General features: G+C 46.6%; 1 protein-coding gene across 3 annotated transcripts in view; it reads right to left on the bottom strand.

Annotated features, from left to right (window-relative positions):
• Nucleotides 1-1147: 1147 nt before the first annotated feature.
• Nucleotides 1148-19380, bottom strand: part of LOC121551016 (serine/threonine-protein kinase N1-like) — a 31818-nt gene continuing 13585 nt past the window's right edge. The window contains exons 1-23 of one of the 3 annotated variants that reach the window (XM_045212388.1): nucleotides 16438-16803; nucleotides 14194-14315; nucleotides 13905-14086; nucleotides 13611-13753; nucleotides 13267-13387; nucleotides 12031-12176; nucleotides 11615-11828; nucleotides 11181-11372; nucleotides 10991-11100; nucleotides 10530-10673; nucleotides 9343-9415; nucleotides 8577-8709; nucleotides 8355-8442; nucleotides 7604-7683; nucleotides 7208-7280; nucleotides 7022-7113; nucleotides 6557-6733; nucleotides 6268-6330; nucleotides 6068-6144; nucleotides 5673-5815; nucleotides 2866-2973; nucleotides 2528-2608; nucleotides 1148-2290 (exon numbers count right to left, since the gene is read on the bottom strand). In XM_045212388.1, the coding sequence (XP_045068323.1) occupies nucleotides 2087-2290; nucleotides 2528-2608; nucleotides 2866-2973; nucleotides 5673-5815; nucleotides 6068-6144; nucleotides 6268-6330; nucleotides 6557-6733; nucleotides 7022-7113; nucleotides 7208-7280; nucleotides 7604-7683; nucleotides 8355-8442; nucleotides 8577-8709; nucleotides 9343-9415; nucleotides 10530-10673; nucleotides 10991-11100; nucleotides 11181-11372; nucleotides 11615-11828; nucleotides 12031-12176; nucleotides 13267-13387; nucleotides 13611-13753; nucleotides 13905-14086; nucleotides 14194-14315; nucleotides 16438-16596 (2925 nt within the window). In that variant the 5' untranslated portion in view covers nucleotides 16597-16803 and the 3' untranslated portion in view covers nucleotides 1148-2086. Of the gene's footprint in view, nucleotides 2291-2527; nucleotides 2609-2865; nucleotides 2974-5672; nucleotides 5816-6067; nucleotides 6145-6267; nucleotides 6331-6556; nucleotides 6734-7021; nucleotides 7114-7207; nucleotides 7281-7603; nucleotides 7684-8354; nucleotides 8443-8576; nucleotides 8710-9342; nucleotides 9416-10529; nucleotides 10674-10990; nucleotides 11101-11180; nucleotides 11373-11614; nucleotides 11829-12030; nucleotides 12177-13266; nucleotides 13388-13610; nucleotides 13754-13904; nucleotides 14087-14193; nucleotides 14316-16437; nucleotides 16804-19380 lie in introns of those variants that run through there. The other 2 variants (XM_045212389.1, XM_045212390.1) reach the window with 2 other exon arrangements.

Raw genomic sequence — 19380 nt, forward strand, 5'->3', positions numbered from 1 at the left:
CCATATTCAGTCGTTGCCACCGGACCTGGCATCGGGCCAGAAGGGCACTCCTTAGAGTTTCGGACCGGTATCAGCTCCAGGCGAATCGTCGCCGGATCCCCGCTCCCACCTACACCATCGGAGATAGGGTCTGGTTGGCCACACGGGATCTTCCTTTACGGACTGAGTCTAGGAAGTTGTTACCAAGTTCATTGGTCCGTTTGTGGTGGAGAAGGTGATCAATCCGGTGGCAGTTCGACTCAAACTCCCGAGGACGCTCAGAGTCCATCCCACCTTTCATGTCTCCTGCCTCAAGCCTGTTTTCCTCAGTCCTCTGTTGCCTCCTCCGCCTCCTCCTCCTCCTCCTCGGATGATCGGAGGTGGTCCTGCCTACACGGTGCGACGCATCATGGATTCCAGACGGCGGGGCCGGGGTTTCCAGTATCTCGTGGACTGGGAGGGGTATGGTCCCGAAGAGAGGAGTTGGATTCCGCGGCGACAGATCCTAGATGCTGACCTCATCCGTGACTTCTACCGCCTCCATCCTGGCGCTCCGGGGAGTCCGCCCGGTGGCGTTCGTCGGAGGGGGGTACTGTAACGATCCCGGCAGTCTGAGTCGGGTCCTGTCTGTGGACTAGTTTTTCTGCTCGGGATCTCCAGTTTCCCGAGGGTTCTGGAACGCTCCGGGGAGCTCTCTTGATTTCCGCACCTGCATCCCATCAGCAATCTGCACACCTGGTCCTGATCATCACCCTTCTTAGGCTCTGGCCTAACATCCATTCCCTGCCGGATCGTTAGCCATGAACAGTAGGTTTACCAGAGTATCAGTCTTAGAGCTTCTAGCGGTAGTTTTGTTGTTTTTGCACCTTGTTGGTTTGTTGTTGACTTACCTCCGTTTTGTTCCATCTGCAGTCACTCGTCCGGAACCTTCATCCAACCTCTGCCTGGTGGTCGGCGGCTGCCGAGCCATGATGGGATCAACCACTGCACCCCCAACAACAAATCAACGCCGCCCGCTCTGTTCCCTGGATTATTCAGCATCACTCTTGAATTTGTAAATAAACACTCACCTTCGTTTCAACTTACCTTGTCCTGGTCTGCTTCTGGGTTCTGGCTTTGCAACTCGTGACAATTGGGCTGAAGAGTCACAAAGCTGTGAGTCAGTCCATTGGGTTCACATTTTTACTAAGTCACAGTTCCAGACATAACATCGGCATGACTGACAAATCAAACACCAGAATGAAACTAAAATCACAGAAAACAATTTGAAAAATAATTCTAAATGATTGAAGATAAAACTAATTGACGTACCGAGCGGGGAGAGTAGAGGAGTATCCCATTTGAAGACGAGGGGTAACATGACATGGTGGTGACCCAGCACAAACACACACAGAAAAACACCTCAACCCTCCTCCTTCCACCCTCACTAGCATCCCTTGACATTCGTCATACACTGAGTCTGCACCCCACTTGGTCATCTTCTCAATTTCTCTGGAACACTTTTGACCTTTTCTATGGCTCCCACCTGTGGTCATTTATGAGAGGTGCAGGACTTTAGATGACAGCAATGGGAATAGACTGAGGCAGGATCAGAACTTACACACAGAAACAGTAAGCAGCCTCAAACGATAAAGGGTGAGGAGAGATAGCAGGCAGAGAGGCAATAGAGAGAGGTCCATTTGAGATTAATCATATCTGATGATCCCTGCACCAACTGTATCGTCTGCAGAGAAGATCCTTTTCATCTTGTAAGTGGGCTCCATTCATTCTTTAGGGAAATAGACTTCACTCAGTTCCAGTGTTGCTATGCTGCACAGACACTGTGCCCCATCAGCACTCATCCACTGAGCGTTACATCATCCGGATTATCTTCATGTATCATCCTGCCCACTATAAAAGTCACTCCAGAAATCCATTAAAGGTCAGTAGATCCCTTACAATGTATCTGCGCAGCACGTATTCACATCCTCCCGTAACTTTCTTCTGCCTCTTCAAGGTTCAGACAGGACAGAACAGCAGTAAGCCTCTCCTGGTAACATCCCTCTCACAGTGTAGAGTCCCTCGTCAGCTCCACTCACAGTCTAAAGGGAGAGTTTGACCTTGACCCTTAGCAGAGGTCAGAGACGTAGTCAAAGTCTTTGAAGCAGTCCTGGTCCTTGCGGGAGAGGGTGCGGCGTTCACGGGGTGGCGTGAGAGCGGGGGGCTCGGCGGTGAACTCCTCGTCAAAGTTGCTGACGTCCTCCCTCCCCCCGATGTTGGGGACAAACGGGGGCGGGAGCCGCCTCTGCAGCAGCGCTTCCCAGTCCACACCCTGAGAGGGGGAACAGAGAGACCGGATTGGTTCAAAGAATCCAGGTGAATTGAATCATCTATGCTTGTTGGGCAGCTCATGCAACTAAAAACAGCAACCCCTAACGTTATAGTACCAAATAGAGTTGGAGCAGATGCTGAAACTATTTAACATGCTCATTGATTACATAACAAGAATGTTACCTAATGACGTGTGTGTCTGTGTCTGAGGGAGAGAGAGAGAGAGAGAGCAACTCACCCTGAAGAAAGGCTGTTTCTTGACGTCATCGGCATCTTTCTCACCAGATCCTAGGCGCCGCTCAGGGTTCCTCCTCAACAACTGGCAAAAGAAAACAACAAACACCTCAACCCAGACATAGCAACTCACAGCACAGACCAAACAATAGCTAGAAACACACACAGATGGCAAACAGCTGAAAATACATCAGAAACACTTTCACAGAAAACCCACTGACTGAAAACTAAAAGCAACATGGCTCCACCTTTACAGTGACCAGACTGACCACATCAATCAATGTGATTCTCTCTTGCTCCACTGGTGATTGGTGGGATGTGAGTGTTGGGGGAGGAGCTTACCCGTCTCATGATGCCGATGGCCTCTGTGGAGAGGAAGCGAGGGTAGCGCACCTCGTCATTCACTATGCTGTCAAACACCTCCTCTTCATCATCACCTGGGAATGGAGACTGACACACACATAGGTCACAGTGTCACGCTCACAGCCACCCATTTAACCTATTGTGGTGGCCGGGGAATGCCACTGTTTGGAGTGTCAGCCATGCCCCACAACCAGCATTTTTAGGCTGCAGCAAGCTATGCTGTAGTGCTACGCCCCACACCTGAAGCCACTAAGCCTTGTTAGGCTGCAATACACCTGGGGCATACAGTGGGTAAAAAAAGTATTTAGTCAGCCACCAATTGTGCAAGTTCTCCCACTTAAAAAGATGAGAGAGGCCTGTAATTTTCATCATAGGTACACGTCAACTATGACAGACAAAATGAGAAAAAAAATCCAGAAAATCACATTGTAGGATTTTTAATGAATTTATTTGCAAATTATGGTGGAAAATAAGTATTTGGTCAATAACAGAAGTTTCTCAATACTTTGTTATATACCCTTTGTTGGCAATGACACAGGTCAAACGTTTTCTGTAAGTCTTCACAAGGTTTTCACACACTGTTGCTGGTATTTTGGCCCATTCCTCCATGCAGATCTCCTCTAGAGCAGTGATGTTTTGGGGCTGTCCCTGGGCAACACGGACTTTCAACTCCCTCCAAAGATGTTCTATGGGGTTGAGATCTGGAGACTGGCTAGGCCACTCCAGGACCTTGAAATGCTTCTTACAAAGCCACTCCTTCGTTGCCCGGGCGGTGTGTTTGGGATCATTGTCATGCTGAAAGACCCAGCCACGTTTCATCTTCAATACCCTTGCTGATGGAAGGAGGTTTTCACTCAAAATCTCACGATACATACCCCATTCATTCTTTCCTTTACACAGATCAGTCGTCCTGGTCCCTTTGTAGAAAAACAGCCCCAAAGCATGATGTTTCCACCCCCATGCTTCACAGTAGGTATGGTGTTCTTTGGATGCAACTCAGCATTCTTTGTCCTCCAAACACGACGAGTTGAGTTTTTACCAAAAAGTTCTATTTTGGTTTCATCTGACCATATGACATTCTCCCAATCCTCTTCTGGATCATCCAAATGCACTCTAGCAAACTTCAGACGGGCCTGGACATGTACTGGCTTAAGCAGGGGGACACGTCTGGCACTGCAGGATTTGAGTCCCTGGCGGCGTAGTGTGTTACTGATGGTAGGCTTTGTTACTTTGGTCCCAGCTCTCTGCAGGTCATTCACTAGGTCCCCCCGTGTGGTTCTGGGATTTTTGCTCACCGTTCTTGTGATCATTTTGACCCCACGGGGTGAGATCTTGCGTGGAGCCCCAGATCGAGGGAGATTATCAGTGGTCTTGTATGTCTTTCATTTCCTAATAATTGCTCCCACAGTTGATTTCTTCAAACCAAGCTGCTTACCTATTGCAGATTCAGTCTTCCCAGCCTGGTGCAGGTCTACAATTTTGTTTCTGGTGTCCTTTGACAGCTCTTTGGTCTTGGCCATAGTGGAGTTTGGAGTGTGACTGTTTGAGGTTGTGGACAGGTGTCTTTTATACTGATAACAAGTTCAAACAGGTGCCATTAATACAGGTAACGAGTGGAGGACAGAGGAGCCTCTTAAAGAAGAAGTTACAGGTCTGTAAGAGCCAGAAATCGTGCTTGTTTGTAGGTGACCAAATACTTATTTTCCACCATAATTTGCAAATACATTTATTAAAAATCCTACAATGTGATTTTCTGGAAAAAAAATTCTCGATTTGTCTGTCATAGTTGACGTGTACCTATGATGAAAATTACAGGCCTCTCTCATCTTTTTAAGTGGGAGAACTTGCACAATTGGTGGCTGACTAAATACTTTTTTCCCCCACTGTATAAGGTGCTGGTTCAGTTCAGCACGAGAAGAGCTCTACAGACATTTGTTCGAAGCCCATGGACATTGTGAAGCTGGTAAACTGGGTAGTAGTCTAAGTTCAGTTAAGCTCTGTGTGGGAGTTTTTTAAAAACTTTTTTTGGGAGGGGGGGGTTTCAGTTACAGTTTGAGAACAATCTTTGTGAACCTTTTATTTTGAATAAATATGCCAGCCTGGCTTAAGCTGTGCCCCTGCGTGTTGGACTTCTGTCATGGTTCCTCATCATTGACATCCTATCAGCCATGCCTAGTGAGTCGTTACACTATACTTGTTTATGTAACATATGGCTCAAAACCACATCACTTTATGTAATATAGACTAAAGTGCTGTATTACCATAAAGGCTTAAAGTATATATTACTGGCTTAAAGTATATATTATTTTAAAGGTGAGGGCTTAGCCCATTAAAGGGATCCTCCGGTACTTTTGTATACTTTTTAGCCAGTAGTTCTGAAAGTAGCGTCCAAAAGTGGTCCCCGAAAACTGCATACTACGTCATTGATCTCTCTCTCGCTCTGCTGTAGGTGCATCATGTGCATATTGCTAGCTGTCACTCATATGGCGAGGGGCTGAAGCTCATTGGTCGAACTCGAATTGCTAGGGGGCTGGCCCACGTGAGGGAAAATGGTGCAGCACAGCTTCCAGAAAAACTGTCGCTTTCAAACTAGGGATTTCGTGGCTAATTGAGGTTAGACAGTAATTCTGCTAATTAATTATGTATGAACTACACATTGACACATCTAGCCCAAATACTTAAGTAGTCGCCAAAGTTACGGAGCATGTCTAAATAATATGGCTAAATATGTATGGAGTCATATTTATATAATTCTCTGAAGTGGTTTTTAGAGTCAAGTCTCTTACCTCTCCCACCAGCATCTCATACACCAGTACTCCCAGGCCCCACCAGTCAACTGCCCTGGTGTAGGAGGTGTCTGTCAGAACCTCTGGAGCCAGGAACTCAGGAGTACCACAGAACGTACTGGTCCTGTCCCCATAGCCCATCCCTGGGGAGGTAGAGCGAGATCAGGAATGAGAAGAAGGGAAGGAAAGAGAAGCAGTGAGAGAGAGGTTGTTGTGAGAGAAAAACAGAGAGAGGAAAGAGAGAGAGAGAGACAAACTGAGTCAGAAATATCGAAAAACATGAGCACAGTAGCAAAAAGAGGCTTCAATAAAAAAGTACTCCAAACTACAACCGCTATGATCTTCCATCCTTACAGAGCTCTGGAGACATGATGAATAAGTTATAGAGAACATACCCTCTTTACAGAGCCCGAAGTCTGCTATCTTCACATAGCCCTGTGTATCCAGCAACAAGTTATCGAGTTTAAGGTCCCTGAGGAGGAGGGATGAAGATTCATTCAAAATGGATGAGTACTCTGAGGATGAAGGGGTAGGAGGATGAGAGGGTATCTGTCTTTCATGTGTTCTGTGTTTCATGTCTACCCAGAGTACTCACCGGTACACAATCTTGTGGTCATGAAGAAACTGCAGGCCCAAAACCACACAGGCTGCGTAGAACCTTCAGGACAGACAGACAAACAGACAGACGCACACACAAATAGTCAGGACACACACACGACAGTAACAGCAGACTGTGGGTGGATATGAGTACGCATACAGTATACAACCATATGAACACAAATACACATAACTCAAAGCATGCCTGCTCCTCCCCCATGTTCCGTTACACATACAGTAGAACACAGTACACACACAAATACACACAAAAACACAGCGGTACCCACACGGCTCGGGGCTCTGTAAAGACGTCTGCGTGGATGTGCATCATGAGGTCGCCCCCAGCCGTGTACTCCATGACGAAGCACACGTGTTCTGGGGTCTGGAAACATGCAAACAGGTTGACCAGGAAGGGGTGGTGGGAGCTGTTCACCGTCTCAAAAATACGCTTCTCACACATCAGACTGAGGAGAGGAGAAGGAGAGAATGATGGACTCAGAAGACAACAGGAAAGAGAGACAATTGTGTAATGTCAAGTACAGCATGTAAACAGTGTATATGTTTGCCATGGTTTGTTGGTGATCACTTTTGTGTTGACAATAATTTTGTGGCATATATAAAACTAGACAATCCAGTCGTAGTATTTTCACCATGATGGAGGTCATATAATGTCTGAGAGAGGCATGATATAGTAGGCCTGTGTTGCCTGTGTTCTGTCTTGGCCTGTGTTGCATTCTAGTGTTGATCCATACCTGTCCACTTCGTCCCGCGCCACAATGTCTCCCTTCTTCAGGGCTTTGATAGCGTACACACTGCCTGTCCTCTTGTACTCTGACAACAACACCTGGAAAACACCATGGGTTCATCTAAATCTCTAAATCCTCTGGATAGAGAACGTCCTAACACAGGGAGGATATTAAAGATGTGAGGACACATACCTTGCCAAAGTGTCCCCTGCCCAGCACAGCGATCAGCTTGAAGTCCTCCAGACACAGAGGGCCTTTGCTCTGTCTAATATCAGGACACAAAGAACATAATAATGATCAATCACTGAAATAGCCTTTACTCATGTTGAATGGTCATTTGCTAGTTGAAGGAATAGGATGCAGTATTATCTGATGTTTTGTGCCTACCTAGCACTTCTATAGAAAGCATGTTGCGGTGATATATGTCTGCCTGGCTACAGTAACGTGTTATGGAGGAGGTGAGGTCAGGTGGCCATATTGCGAGTGGGTGTGTTTCTCCAGCATCATACTGTGGGGGCCATATTGTGAGAGGATGTACTCAGGTGTGTGTGTGAGGACACACTGGGCCAACTCTGCATGGTGCTGTACCTGCGCAGGGAACTCGTGGATAGGGTTCTGGTTGGCCGCTCTTGGGCAAGGTCCGGAGGGGAGAAGGGCTCGATCACAGGCTGTTCCAGAGAGTGAGAGAAAAAGAGAGACAGAGAGAGAGAGAGAGATATAAAGAGGCGAGAGGGATAGATAGAGAGAATGACAGGCCAACAGTAATTCTGACCCTCCTCATTATTAGTAGCCAGTTCCCTGCTGGCTGGCTGGCTGCTCAATCCCCTCCTCCTCTCCTCTCTTCCTCGTTCCCTCGTTACTGTTAATTAGTTATCTAAAAAACCAGAGTAATTAATCCAGTAATCCCCCAGCCCCGCTGACCACACCATCTGTTACCCAGGTCTTCCCCCTCTACCTCTCCCTCCCTCACTCCCTCTGTCCCTCTCTCTCTGCCCTCTCATGCCAATCGTGTTTTACACACTGGGAATCTAACACAGATTGGGCTTTGATCGAATTAAAGCTCCCTCGATCCAATTTGTTCTAATTAGTGTGGATTTCTCTCTTTCCCTTCTTATTGTTCCCTCTCTCCTCTCCTCCCTCCCAGGCCCTGCTCTGTCTAGCTCCAGATTCATCCTAGGCTAATAGTCCAATATGACTGGACCACTGTTTTCTAGCCAAAGGCTGTCTGGAGGGAATGGCCAAAGGGAATGTGATACTACAGAGATGGCTATCAGATGGCTATCACTCCACTGCTGCTTCCTCCCATCCCTCCCTCATCCCTCCCTTCTCTTTTTCTCACCAGGTGAGGTGTGTCAACAACGTCTCCCCTGATGTCAGGCCTCGGAGGAGAGTCGCTCCCCAGAGTCAGCTTCTCCACTGAGATCTCCCTGCGACACACACAGAAATAGCAGTCAACATTTTCCCCATGTACAGTATATGTTGTACTTGCTGTCTGAAGTATTAAAGAGGTGTGAGAAAGGGTATCTCTTTGTGTGTGTACAGTACTGAAAGTGCACCTTACCCAGAATGTGAGCGTGAGTGTGTGTGTGGGGTGTAGCTGGGAATGTTGTTTCCAGAAGGGATGGCGTTCCTCAATAGGCGGACCCAGGTGGCGATGTCAACATTCATCTGACGAGCACGCAGGAACGCTTTACCTGTAACATACCCAACACACACATGGCAGTAACCGCACACACACACACACACACACACACACACACACACACACACACACAACATAACCACAAGGCAATATGTTATACTGATAAACACAAATCCCCCTGAAATGCAATATATCCTGTTCATGCAGCAGCTTTTAACATGGTTTACTCAATCCATTAGGATTGGCCAGTCCTGATGCACTGAAGAAGTTTCAACCCTGATGCACTCAGGTTGTCATACTCCAAAGCATTAAAGCCACCTCAACCCATCAGATTAATCTACAGCACTGCCGATTCCAACACTAGATGGCAATACAGAGCACGGAGAGGTACAAAGTGGGTTCTGGGTGGAGGTTGCCTGTAGTCACAGATCTAGGACCTCCCCCAATCCTAATGTGACCCATTAGGGGTGAAACACTAAACTGACTGTAGATTAGTGTCTAAGGGCAACTCCATGCTACTCAGTGGGGCGTCAGTCAGATGATGCAGGTGTGAGCCCTATAGGGATACTAGGATATATGGAGCCAGGCTTGGCAGCTGCTGACAACATCCAGAACAAGATGGGGCTTTATCTAAGACGTTACACACACTAACACAACACACTGTTCTGAGAATAGCTTCTCTTACCATGCTGTTTGGAGAAAACCTTTTGTCTCTGCAGTCTTGGGCCTCTCTCTATGACTGGGTTGAAGAAAATTACCTGAAATACACACACATCAGTGGAGACTCCTCAGAGGAGGAAGGGGAGGACCATCCTCCACAGTGAATTTCATAAAAATAAAAATTGCTCTTGCAGCATGAACTGACATGTTGTCCACCCAATCAAAGGATCAGAGAATGAATCTAGTACTGAAAGCATAAGCTACAGCTAGCTAGCACTGCAGTGCATAACACGTGGTGAGTAGTTGACTCAAAGAGGGAGAAAGACAATAGTTGAACAGTTTTGAACAAATTCATTTCTTCAAAAATGAAGAAGCAAGAGAGAGAGAGATATTTTGTATTTTTTTCACTTTCACTTACTTAGCTAGCCTACTTAAACACCCGGCTCAAACAGAGAGGGATGCTATGTTAGCTAGCTGGCTATGGCAATCCAACACTGGAACTCTTCCAAGTCAAGGTAAGCTTTTGGTTTATTAATTTACTGCCACCGGGGCCAGCCGGTGTAACTGCTAAACTGCTTGCTGACTACAGTGTACTGCATGATTGTAGCGCCTTTACTAACGCATTAGTTTTAGTAGCTATGTTGACTATGACGTTAGCTAATAATGGTGACAATGATGTAGGCTGTGTGTAGGATAAACATACCTGAATATGTCCAATTGAAACTCTTGTTTGCAACTGTTGGACTAATGATTACACCCTCGATGAGCTTGACGCAGGCAAGAGTGTGCAAGGCGGTATTGAATGTGTCATTGTCTGTTACCTTGATTACTCAAATTTCCCTCGACCTGTGCACCTACGTTGTAAACTTTCATTCATAGGCTAGGTTGTAGAAACCTCATGATGGGTATAGGGAAATTTTTAGTATCATGTAGTAGCCTAAACCTATCAATGTTACATTGAGCTGGGTGAATGGAATATGAATGACAGTCATCCAATATGCTGTAATAGAAATAAGGCCATGCTCATTCAAAAAATAATCGTCCTCCCTCATCTTAAATAGCACCGACCACCACTGACACACATAGTGTAGTTCAGTATTGAGCAGGGATGTATGTGTTGGTGCGTGTGTGTGTGCATGTTTGCATGTCTCTGTATGCGTGCATGTGCGTGAGTGCATGTACATATGTGTATTCAGGGCGGGGTGTGTGTACCTCAGCCAGCAGCAGGCCCTGAGGCTCTAGCTCCAGCTGAACTTTGTGTCTCTGGTTGTCCAGGAAGTCCTCCAGCTTCAGGTACTTGAGAGCACACAGGGAGCGGTAGTCCCTCCAGTACACTGCTATCTCCATCTCCCTGGACTGGGGTGAAAGACGGGTCAACATACATACTGTTTCAACCACAGTCTCTCTCTCTCTCAACATACATACTGTTTCAACCACAGTCTCTCTCTCTCTCAACATACATACTGTTTCAACCACAGTCTCTCTCTCTCTCAACATACATACTGTTTCAACCACAGTCTCTCTCTCTCTCAACATACATACTGTTTCAACCACAGTCTCTCTCTCTCTCTCTCTCTCTCTCTCTCTCTCTCTCTCTCTCTCTCTCTCTCTCTCTCTCTCTCTCTCTCTCTCTCTCTCTCTCTCTCTCTCTCTCTCTCTCTCTAGTATCTTACTCTCTCCAGTTCTACAGTGAAGGTCTGGTCCCAGGCCTGCTCTCCCACTGTCTTCCAACACGTCTGTCCCACTATTGTGTTCTCCAGCTTCAGCACCGCACTCACCTCCGCTGTACAACACAATAACACATCTTTAAACACTCACTACACAACACAAATGGACAGATATGTGACCCACACACACACTTACAGGAGAGTTCGTCGGTCTTGCAAGGGATCCTGAGGCTCATGCTGCTGGTGCTGCGGCTGTAGAGACCACTGAGTTTGAAGGAGCGTCCATCACCTGGGATGTAGCATGGCAAGACCACCGGGGTTCCTCTACTGCGCCCCGGGACCACCTCCAACACCCCCACACAGCCCAGCAGACGCACCTGCAGGGTACCTACGAGAGAGAGAGAGATGTTTGAGTAGAAGTGAGAGTATCATACCTGCTTCAAACGGTTTATAACTTCAGACACTGGTTATGTGGGAGATATTCAATTGAATCCATGAGTTTCTGATGCGTTAGAGCCTTCAGCGAGGTATAGACAGAGGGGTAGTGAGAGACTAGAGAGAGGCTGTAAGAGTCAGTGATAGACTATAGAGAGGCTGTAAGAGTCAGTGATATATTATGAGTGTATGTACCAGTGAGTGGGGAGGGCTTGCAGAGGGTGCTGTACTGGTTGTGTACATAGGGGGTTCCGTGTCTGGAGCTGAAGGCTGAGGAGGAGGCCAGCACCAGCTCCTCCTTGATGAGGCAGGCCTTGGGGTGGTCCTCCGTCAACTCCAGCAGACGCTGCTCCAGAGAGCCTCTCAGCAGGTCACAGCGCTGGGACGACTCACTCAGACCACACTGGGCCTGGGGGGAGAGAGGAGAGAGGGGGGTTACAATGGTGTGTGTGTTTGTGTGTGTGTGTGTGTGTGTGTGTGTGTGTGTATTTAAATGTGCTCTAAATGGTGTGTTTTTTGTGTGTTTTTATGTATGTGTGTGTGTATATGTGTGCATTAAGTGTGCGTTCATGTGTGAGATCCATACAGTAGTCCTGTATGTGGACTCTGACCTCTGACATGGCCTTCTTGTCCTGGACCTTCCCTGCTCCCAGCAGCCTCAGCATGTTCTTGGCTCCCTCAGCCATGGCGTGCTCCACACGGTAATGATGCCACAGCTCCTCCACACGCAGCTCCACCCCACACGTGTCTGGCTTACCTGGGGAGAGAGAGGGGGGGGAGAGAGAGAGAGAGCGATAACAAACCATTTACTGTATGGCCAGCTGATAAAAAACAAACAAAAAATGCATACTGTATACAATACTCAGTAAGGATAATGTAATAATATAATAATAATATAATATAATAATATGATCAAGTAAAACATGTGGGGGAAATTAAATCGAACTCTGTAACTTTAAACCAGTATGTATATAGTTATCTTTCATAATATGATAAAGTAATCAGTACTGCAAATCAAAATCAAGATAATGTGAGGTTTTGATGGGTTTGTGTGCATCTGTGTGTGTCCTAAATTAGGGATGGTTCATGACTCATGAGGCTAAATGCAGCTCTGATCTATTCTTAAACCAAAGAAGGGAGGAAGGTAGAGAGAAGAAGGTAGGGAGAGGGAAATAGACACAGCGATCCATTAACGATATGGGCCTAAATCTGTCTCTTTGCTTCCTGTGCTTTTCCCATCTTCTCACTCGCTTTCTCGTTCTCTCTCCCCGCTTTCCATATCTTACTATTGGTTTCCTCATCTTTCTCTCTCTCCCTCTTTCCCTCTGTCTCTAACCTCGGGTAAAAGAAGCAGGACTTCTTGCTGTGGGGAAAAACATGGGGGATTGGAAGTGATGCAGACAATTACATTGATGGAATTTACAATCTATCCCCTTATAATAAAAAATAATATTTTTTATCAAATAAAAAACATCATAGGGATGCAGGAACATCAATAAGGCCTTAACCTGCACTCTGTATGGAAGTGAGCCTGAGTGTGTGTGTGTGTGTGTGTGTGAGAGTGTGTGTGTGTGGTGTATGGAGTGGAGTGGACTGTAATGCAAAACTGTGTGTGAGTGGAGTAGGTTATAATAATGTCCACTCTGCACTTCTGAGGAGGGCATTGATCTGTTACCCACACTTCATCAAATATTTAACGATCGATGTACAGATTAGATCAGACAGACACAGAGGGATGGAGAGACAGACAGTCAGACAGGTAGATGGACAGACAAGCAGGCAGGCAGGCAGGCAGGCAGGCAGAGACAGACAGACAGTTAAAAACACAGACAGACAGAGATATTTACCCTGGTTATCTTCAGTTTGCTCAGTGGCCTGCATGGCCTTGCGGATCTGCATGCGGATGATGTCAATCTTGGTCTTGCTGTCCTGCAGCATCTGCTGGGCTGTCTGATGCATCTTCTTGTCCTACAAGGGACACTGTACAGTGAGGACATTGGAATAGCAGACAGCTCACAAATACACAACCCTGCTAACCTTTACTACTCAGAGAAGAATCAGGGTACAGGCTGGGAGAAGATCTGACTAGAGACATGAGAAAGAGAGATTGTGAAGGGGCTGGCTGTATTGTAGAGAGGGTACAGTAGATGTATATATTAGAGGGGTTAGGTGGTCCAGTCAGGTCCAGTACCTTGGTGACTCCATTGGCATAGATGGGGATCATGTTCTCTGCTCCCTGTTTGCACTTGAGCTCGATGTTGAGCTGGCGCTCCAGAGCCGTGATCCGGTCCTGATTGGCCGAGCGGCTGCGCGCCCCGGGAGACTTGGGGGCATCTGAGGGTCAAAGGTCATGGTATTAACTGACAGTTATTATAATCATTAACAATGGCCAACATGTTTCTACATTACAACTTTTGGTTGAATCCATCCAATGGTATAAGGCTACGCTCCATTCGTTTCATAGTTCCATCCCCGTCAGTGATACCTGTGTTGTTGTCGTCCCCTCCTTTGACCACGATGTGAGCGTCCAGCTCCTGTAACTGAGTGTGCAGGCTGTCCAGTCTGCGGTTGGAGCTGCGGAGCTGGCTGTCCACCTGCTGGGCATTCTTCTTGTCTGTGGTGGCTCTCCTCAGGTTCTCTGCCCCCTCCTTGATCTTCAGCTCCTTCCTGATCCAGTCAAATCACAAGGACTTTTCATAAGTAGTAGTATCACACAATGAGTAGCTAATCAATACATCATAGAAATGATTGAATAGAAAATGAGTAATGCTGACCTGATCTCCCGGCGGATGCGATCCCTCTCTTCGTCCAGGTGCTGCTGAATGCTGGAGTCAGAGAAGTCTGAGCTCTGGTCCAGACCCAGCTGCTCCAGCACTGACAGCCCACCTGGGTCACTCTGACAGGGGGAGAGGAAGAGGAGGAGAGGGGGAGGGAGAATGGATAATAGGTTAGCATTGGTCAAATACATTGCGACATGTATTGTGCCAAGATGACATTGCGGTGATAGCAGAGAGACAATAACCAAAGGTCTGCCGTATTTCCAATTCGATGCAAAACCACTCTCTGGGAAAAGGGCCTAATTAGGGACTAGGTTGTGTTCACCTTTGACCCCAGATGCCTCCCACACAGACCTGTAGGTCAGAGGGACTAACTGAGCAGCGCTAAGCTGGCAGCAAACATTAGGAGAGAGAGGAGCATTCATCTGTACATGGAAAAGGAAGAGAGAGAGAGAGAGCGAGACAGAGCAGGCTAACGCGTTTCAATTGGTCCCAGAGGCAAGAGCCCAAACCAAAGAGCCCAACATTTCAGCTCACATCCTGTGTGACTGCAATGCAGCAAAGAGTAAAAGTACTGTAGATCCATGGCTAGAGTAGATATAACAGGCCAAGACAGCAGCAGAAAGAGACAGACTGAGGAAGACACAGGGAGAGAGAGGCTGTGACTTAAAAAGGAGTTGTGACAGAGAGAAGAGCAGTCAGTGAGTTGAGCGGTTCCCTTCAGAGAGCTGAGTCTCCAAGAGCAGCAGAGTGAGACTGAGACGTTAAGTGAGTCAAGGCCTGAGCGATCACGTCCCCTCCTGATGGTAACCAGATCAGAGCAGCATTAATAGAGTCTACAATCTATCAGGGCTTGTTCCTGCTCAGAGCTACTGATACACACAGACACGATGTCAGCACGCCAGCTCTCAGCCAGCCACACAGACAGATACAGCACACAAACACACAACAGTGTGTTAGGCATTAGGCACAAATACAGACATACATGCATGCAACGGCATTGCATGCATATAAACACACTTGCATGCATGCACTCAAATACACACACACACACAAAACCCTGCATGCAACACTATCACAGTAAATCCCCAACAACTGACATTAGCAACAATCAAACAGAGGTCAGCTCATCATTAGAGCTGAACAGAGCCCAGATCCTACAACATGGAGACAGACAGACAGACAGACAGACAGACAGACAGAGCAGTCCCAGTCCCTCCCTTCACATAACGACTGACTGACTGCTGTACGCCACTCAGAGACCCAGCCCTGGCTCCAGCCTGCAGATCTGATTACAGCAGTGTCCCTATTGGCCTGTTCAGCACCACGCCAGGCAGAACAGAGCAGAGCCCGGCTCCTACCAGGCAGACTCTCATTAGAACCATAATCCATCTGCAATGCAATACAGCAGGCTGCAGGCTGCAGGCTGCAGCCAGCCCTCATGGCCAAGCCCAGCTATGGGGCTTTCGAGGGCTACTTACACAGGCTATTACACAGGAAACACTGCACAACAACAGTGCAGAGTAGTAATGATAATCTGGGAATATTTCACATAGCGGACCTGATCACCTAATGTTGTGTCAAATTGCTCACAGAAATGTTTGTCTATTTGTTGTGAAGGGACACAGAGGTAGATATAAAGCGGAAATAGTACTGTAGGTATCAACGCGATCACAAGTTGTGGGCCAAATGGAGCATGGTGCTACTGTCGTAACAACACCAAGGCTATAGGTTCATTGTGCTCGCAGCCCTGCCCTTCTCTGCACTAAACTCATCTAGAAATGGAGGTAGAGAACATACAATGAGAGAGAAAGACGAGGGAGGAATAGAGAGATTTAGGACTAAGACAGGAAGAACACCCACTTGTTGAGCAGAACTGAGACACACATACAACACACTAGTTTGACAGACACACTCTTCTTAAAATGAACAGCCACTAATACTGAGGCAGGAGGTGAGCAACAGTGGCACAGAGGAGAGAAGAATAGCTGAGAGGCAATGACATAAGAGGAAAGAGGAAAGGGCCGGACCATTAACGATGTGACTCACTACTATACATTTAGCCATTTAGCAATGCCCTCCAGTGGAACAATACAGAGCAATTAAATAGAGGCAGTTCTCCACTCAGATGGGGCTGAAAACAATGCGACGATACTAAAAGCAGCTCCGACATGAGTCATCAGAAATGGCATGATTTGAGAAGGAAGTGAACATGAAGCAGAAAGCGGAGAGGAAACTCACAAACACACTGTAGTGTGGAAGGCAGCCATGTTGTATGGTGCCCAGACAGAGTGTGCCTACCGAAGACTCGGCGTCCCCCTGGTCCTGTTCAGTGTGAGTGGGGTGGTCTGCAGCAGTGTGCTCCCTTGGGCAGTCCGCCAAAGCTCCCTCGCTGGCCATGGCCCACCCTGGCTCTCTGTGTTGCCCAACCCCTCCCCTCTGCCCCGTTACACACTCTCACACCAGAACCGCCACTCAAAGTACAGAGAGCTATTCCTGCCTCCTCAAATCCGGGATGTGCTTCCTTCCCACCAGGAATCCAAAGAGACTCAATCCGAAGTGAGTGAGCGAGAAAGAGGTAGGAAGAGAGAAAGCGACACAGCCCCAGCCCCACCCCACTGCTTCCTGTTCTGCTCTCTAGCCTAGAGAGAGACTAACAGTAACACTACAGAAACACACACACACAGAGGAGAGTGGTGTGGTTTTGTAAGCGAGTGAGCAATGCCACTTTGCTTCCTGCTGTTGGCTGCTCTTAGCATAGCGACAGGCTGCTGTGATAGACACTGATCACTTCAAACACACTGCTAGACGTTGTGTGTGTTTCAAGCTTCAAGCTTTATTAGTTGTATGTACGGGATACACATGGTATACACCGTCCAACGAAATGCTTACTTGCAGGTTCCTTCTCGACAATGCAACAACAATAAGAAATAATAAAATATAAGAATACGAACATAAAGTAAATGGCTCATTAGAATAGAATAAACATTTTAGCATAAGTATAATACAGGAAGGTACAATTTATAGTCCAATATTTACACCTGTTTTGGGGAAGGGGGGATTGGTGGGCAAGTGTTTAAATTGTGCAGTATTTGGCAATCATAACAAGAGTCTGGTGGCAGCAGCGTGTGTGTAGCATGAATGTATATGTGTATGAGTGAGTGTGCGAGTGTGTGTGTGTGTGAGTGAGTGAGTGAGTGAGTGAGTGAGTGAGTGAGTGAGTGAGTGCATGTGTGCTAAGGTGTGGAGAATCAGAGCAGGTGGTCAGTCCAGTTCAAGTGTTTAGCAGTCTGATGGCTTTTGGATAGAAACTGTCTCTGAGCCTGTTGGTATCAGACCTCATGCTCCGATACCGTCTGCCTGACTGTAAGGGAGTGAACAGCTCGTGGCTGGGGTGTGTTGGGTCCTTGATAATGCTGCGGGCCTTCCTCTGGCACTGTTTCGAGTAGATGTGCTGGATGGGTGGGAGCACAGTGATGTACTCGCCAATCTTCACCACCCACTAAAGGGCCTTGCAGTTGTGGACGGAGCGATTCCTGTACCAGGCCGTGATGCAACCGGTGTGTGTGTGTTAATTTGGGGGAGAGGTGAGAGGCACAGGAGGATGTAGAGAGCACAGCTGAGTGAAGACGGTCAAAGGCCAAGATATCACAACCAGGAAACCACAAAAAGCTTTCAAATCAGTCACTGAAAAATCAGTCATAAATAGTTAAATACACCTAATAATAAAAGCTAAGGGAATCAATAACTATTCTTGTCTTTTGTCCTAAACAGGGAAACATTGACGCACAGCAGTCATATGATCATGTTACAACAGAAGCATGTTGTCTATAAATAGCATCAGGCCACATGGAGAAGAACACCCATGGAGAGGAACAGAGGCACAGCTGCTTCACAGAACAGGGAACCGGAGAGTGAGAGTGAGGGAGGATTAGGGTTGCAAAATTCATGGAACTTTCAATAAATTCCCTGGTTTTCCCGAAATCACGTTGGAGGATTCCTGGAATCAATAGGGAATATGCAGGAAATCCGTAATCCTCCTAACAGGATTTCTGGAAAACCAGTTTCCGGAATTTTGCAACCCTAGGGAGTAAGGCTGGTGGGTGATTCACAATATATATCTAAATTGTTTTTATGTTTTCTCTAAATAAGCTTTGTTGTACAATTAAAGGTAAAATAAACTACATTTCAAACAGTCAGCAATAATCAAATGAATTCAGGGCTGTGAAATTAGGCTAAATATAAGCCCCACTAATAATGTAATTATTTTATCAAAAAATAATGACTGATCTGGCTTTTAAGTCTATGAAAATAGCCTTTTTGTTCAAACCAGAACCAGAACCATGCATAATGCACATTCACTAATAATGACTCACTTCTTGTAGCAGGCATTAGAGAAAATTAACACAGGTCTCATAAACAATCTCTCAAGCACAAGCCCACGTGCTAGTGACTGGCCAGCTAATCTTTATATTTCATGTTTAGCCAACTTGGATCTATTTGCCAGCTAACAAGGCAGAACAGTTGAATTGTTATGAACACACCCTTCTATCCATCTCCAACTGTTTGAACAGCATGCTATCCTGTCCACTTTGTTCAGATGTTGAAATCAAGTGGCCTACCTTATTTTTCAGAATGAGAACAATTTGCCAATTGCTTATATAATTGTGTTTTATGATTATTGCACATTTATAAAACACAGACTAGACAGCTAGTATAACAGTCTTTGGCTAAAATGCTGCTAGTGGTACGTGGTACTGCAATGCCGCGCATGAAAAACTAGCATGAATTTTCCAGAATCAATGTTACTCCTGTTTTAGTAGTGTCTGCTCTGTTCGCAATTTGAGTAGTTGAGACATAAAAATTGTATCGTTAAAGGTTAACCTCTATTACAATAAAATAATGTCTCAATGTGTCCATATGGCCGATTCTGTTGGACCAAACCTCAAATGCAAATAGCGAGTTGAAACCGCTTGTCAGAGAGTCAGAAGTGATCTTTCAACTTTATTGGTGTGAGTGGCAGGGGGAGGGGCTTGGTGTGTGTGTGTAAACAGAGAGGAAGACGTGAAGCGAGGTTTCACTCTCGCCAAAATCTGTCCAAAATAAGCCCAATGCATGTAAATGGGAAGGTGCACACAGCACAGAAGAAGACAAGACCAAAAACACAACATGAGAACAAGCGGA

Source organism: Coregonus clupeaformis, unplaced genomic scaffold, assembly GCF_020615455.1.
Source record: "Coregonus clupeaformis isolate EN_2021a unplaced genomic scaffold, ASM2061545v1 scaf0010, whole genome shotgun sequence".
Lineage (NCBI taxonomy): Eukaryota > Metazoa > Chordata > Actinopteri > Salmoniformes > Salmonidae > Coregonus > Coregonus clupeaformis.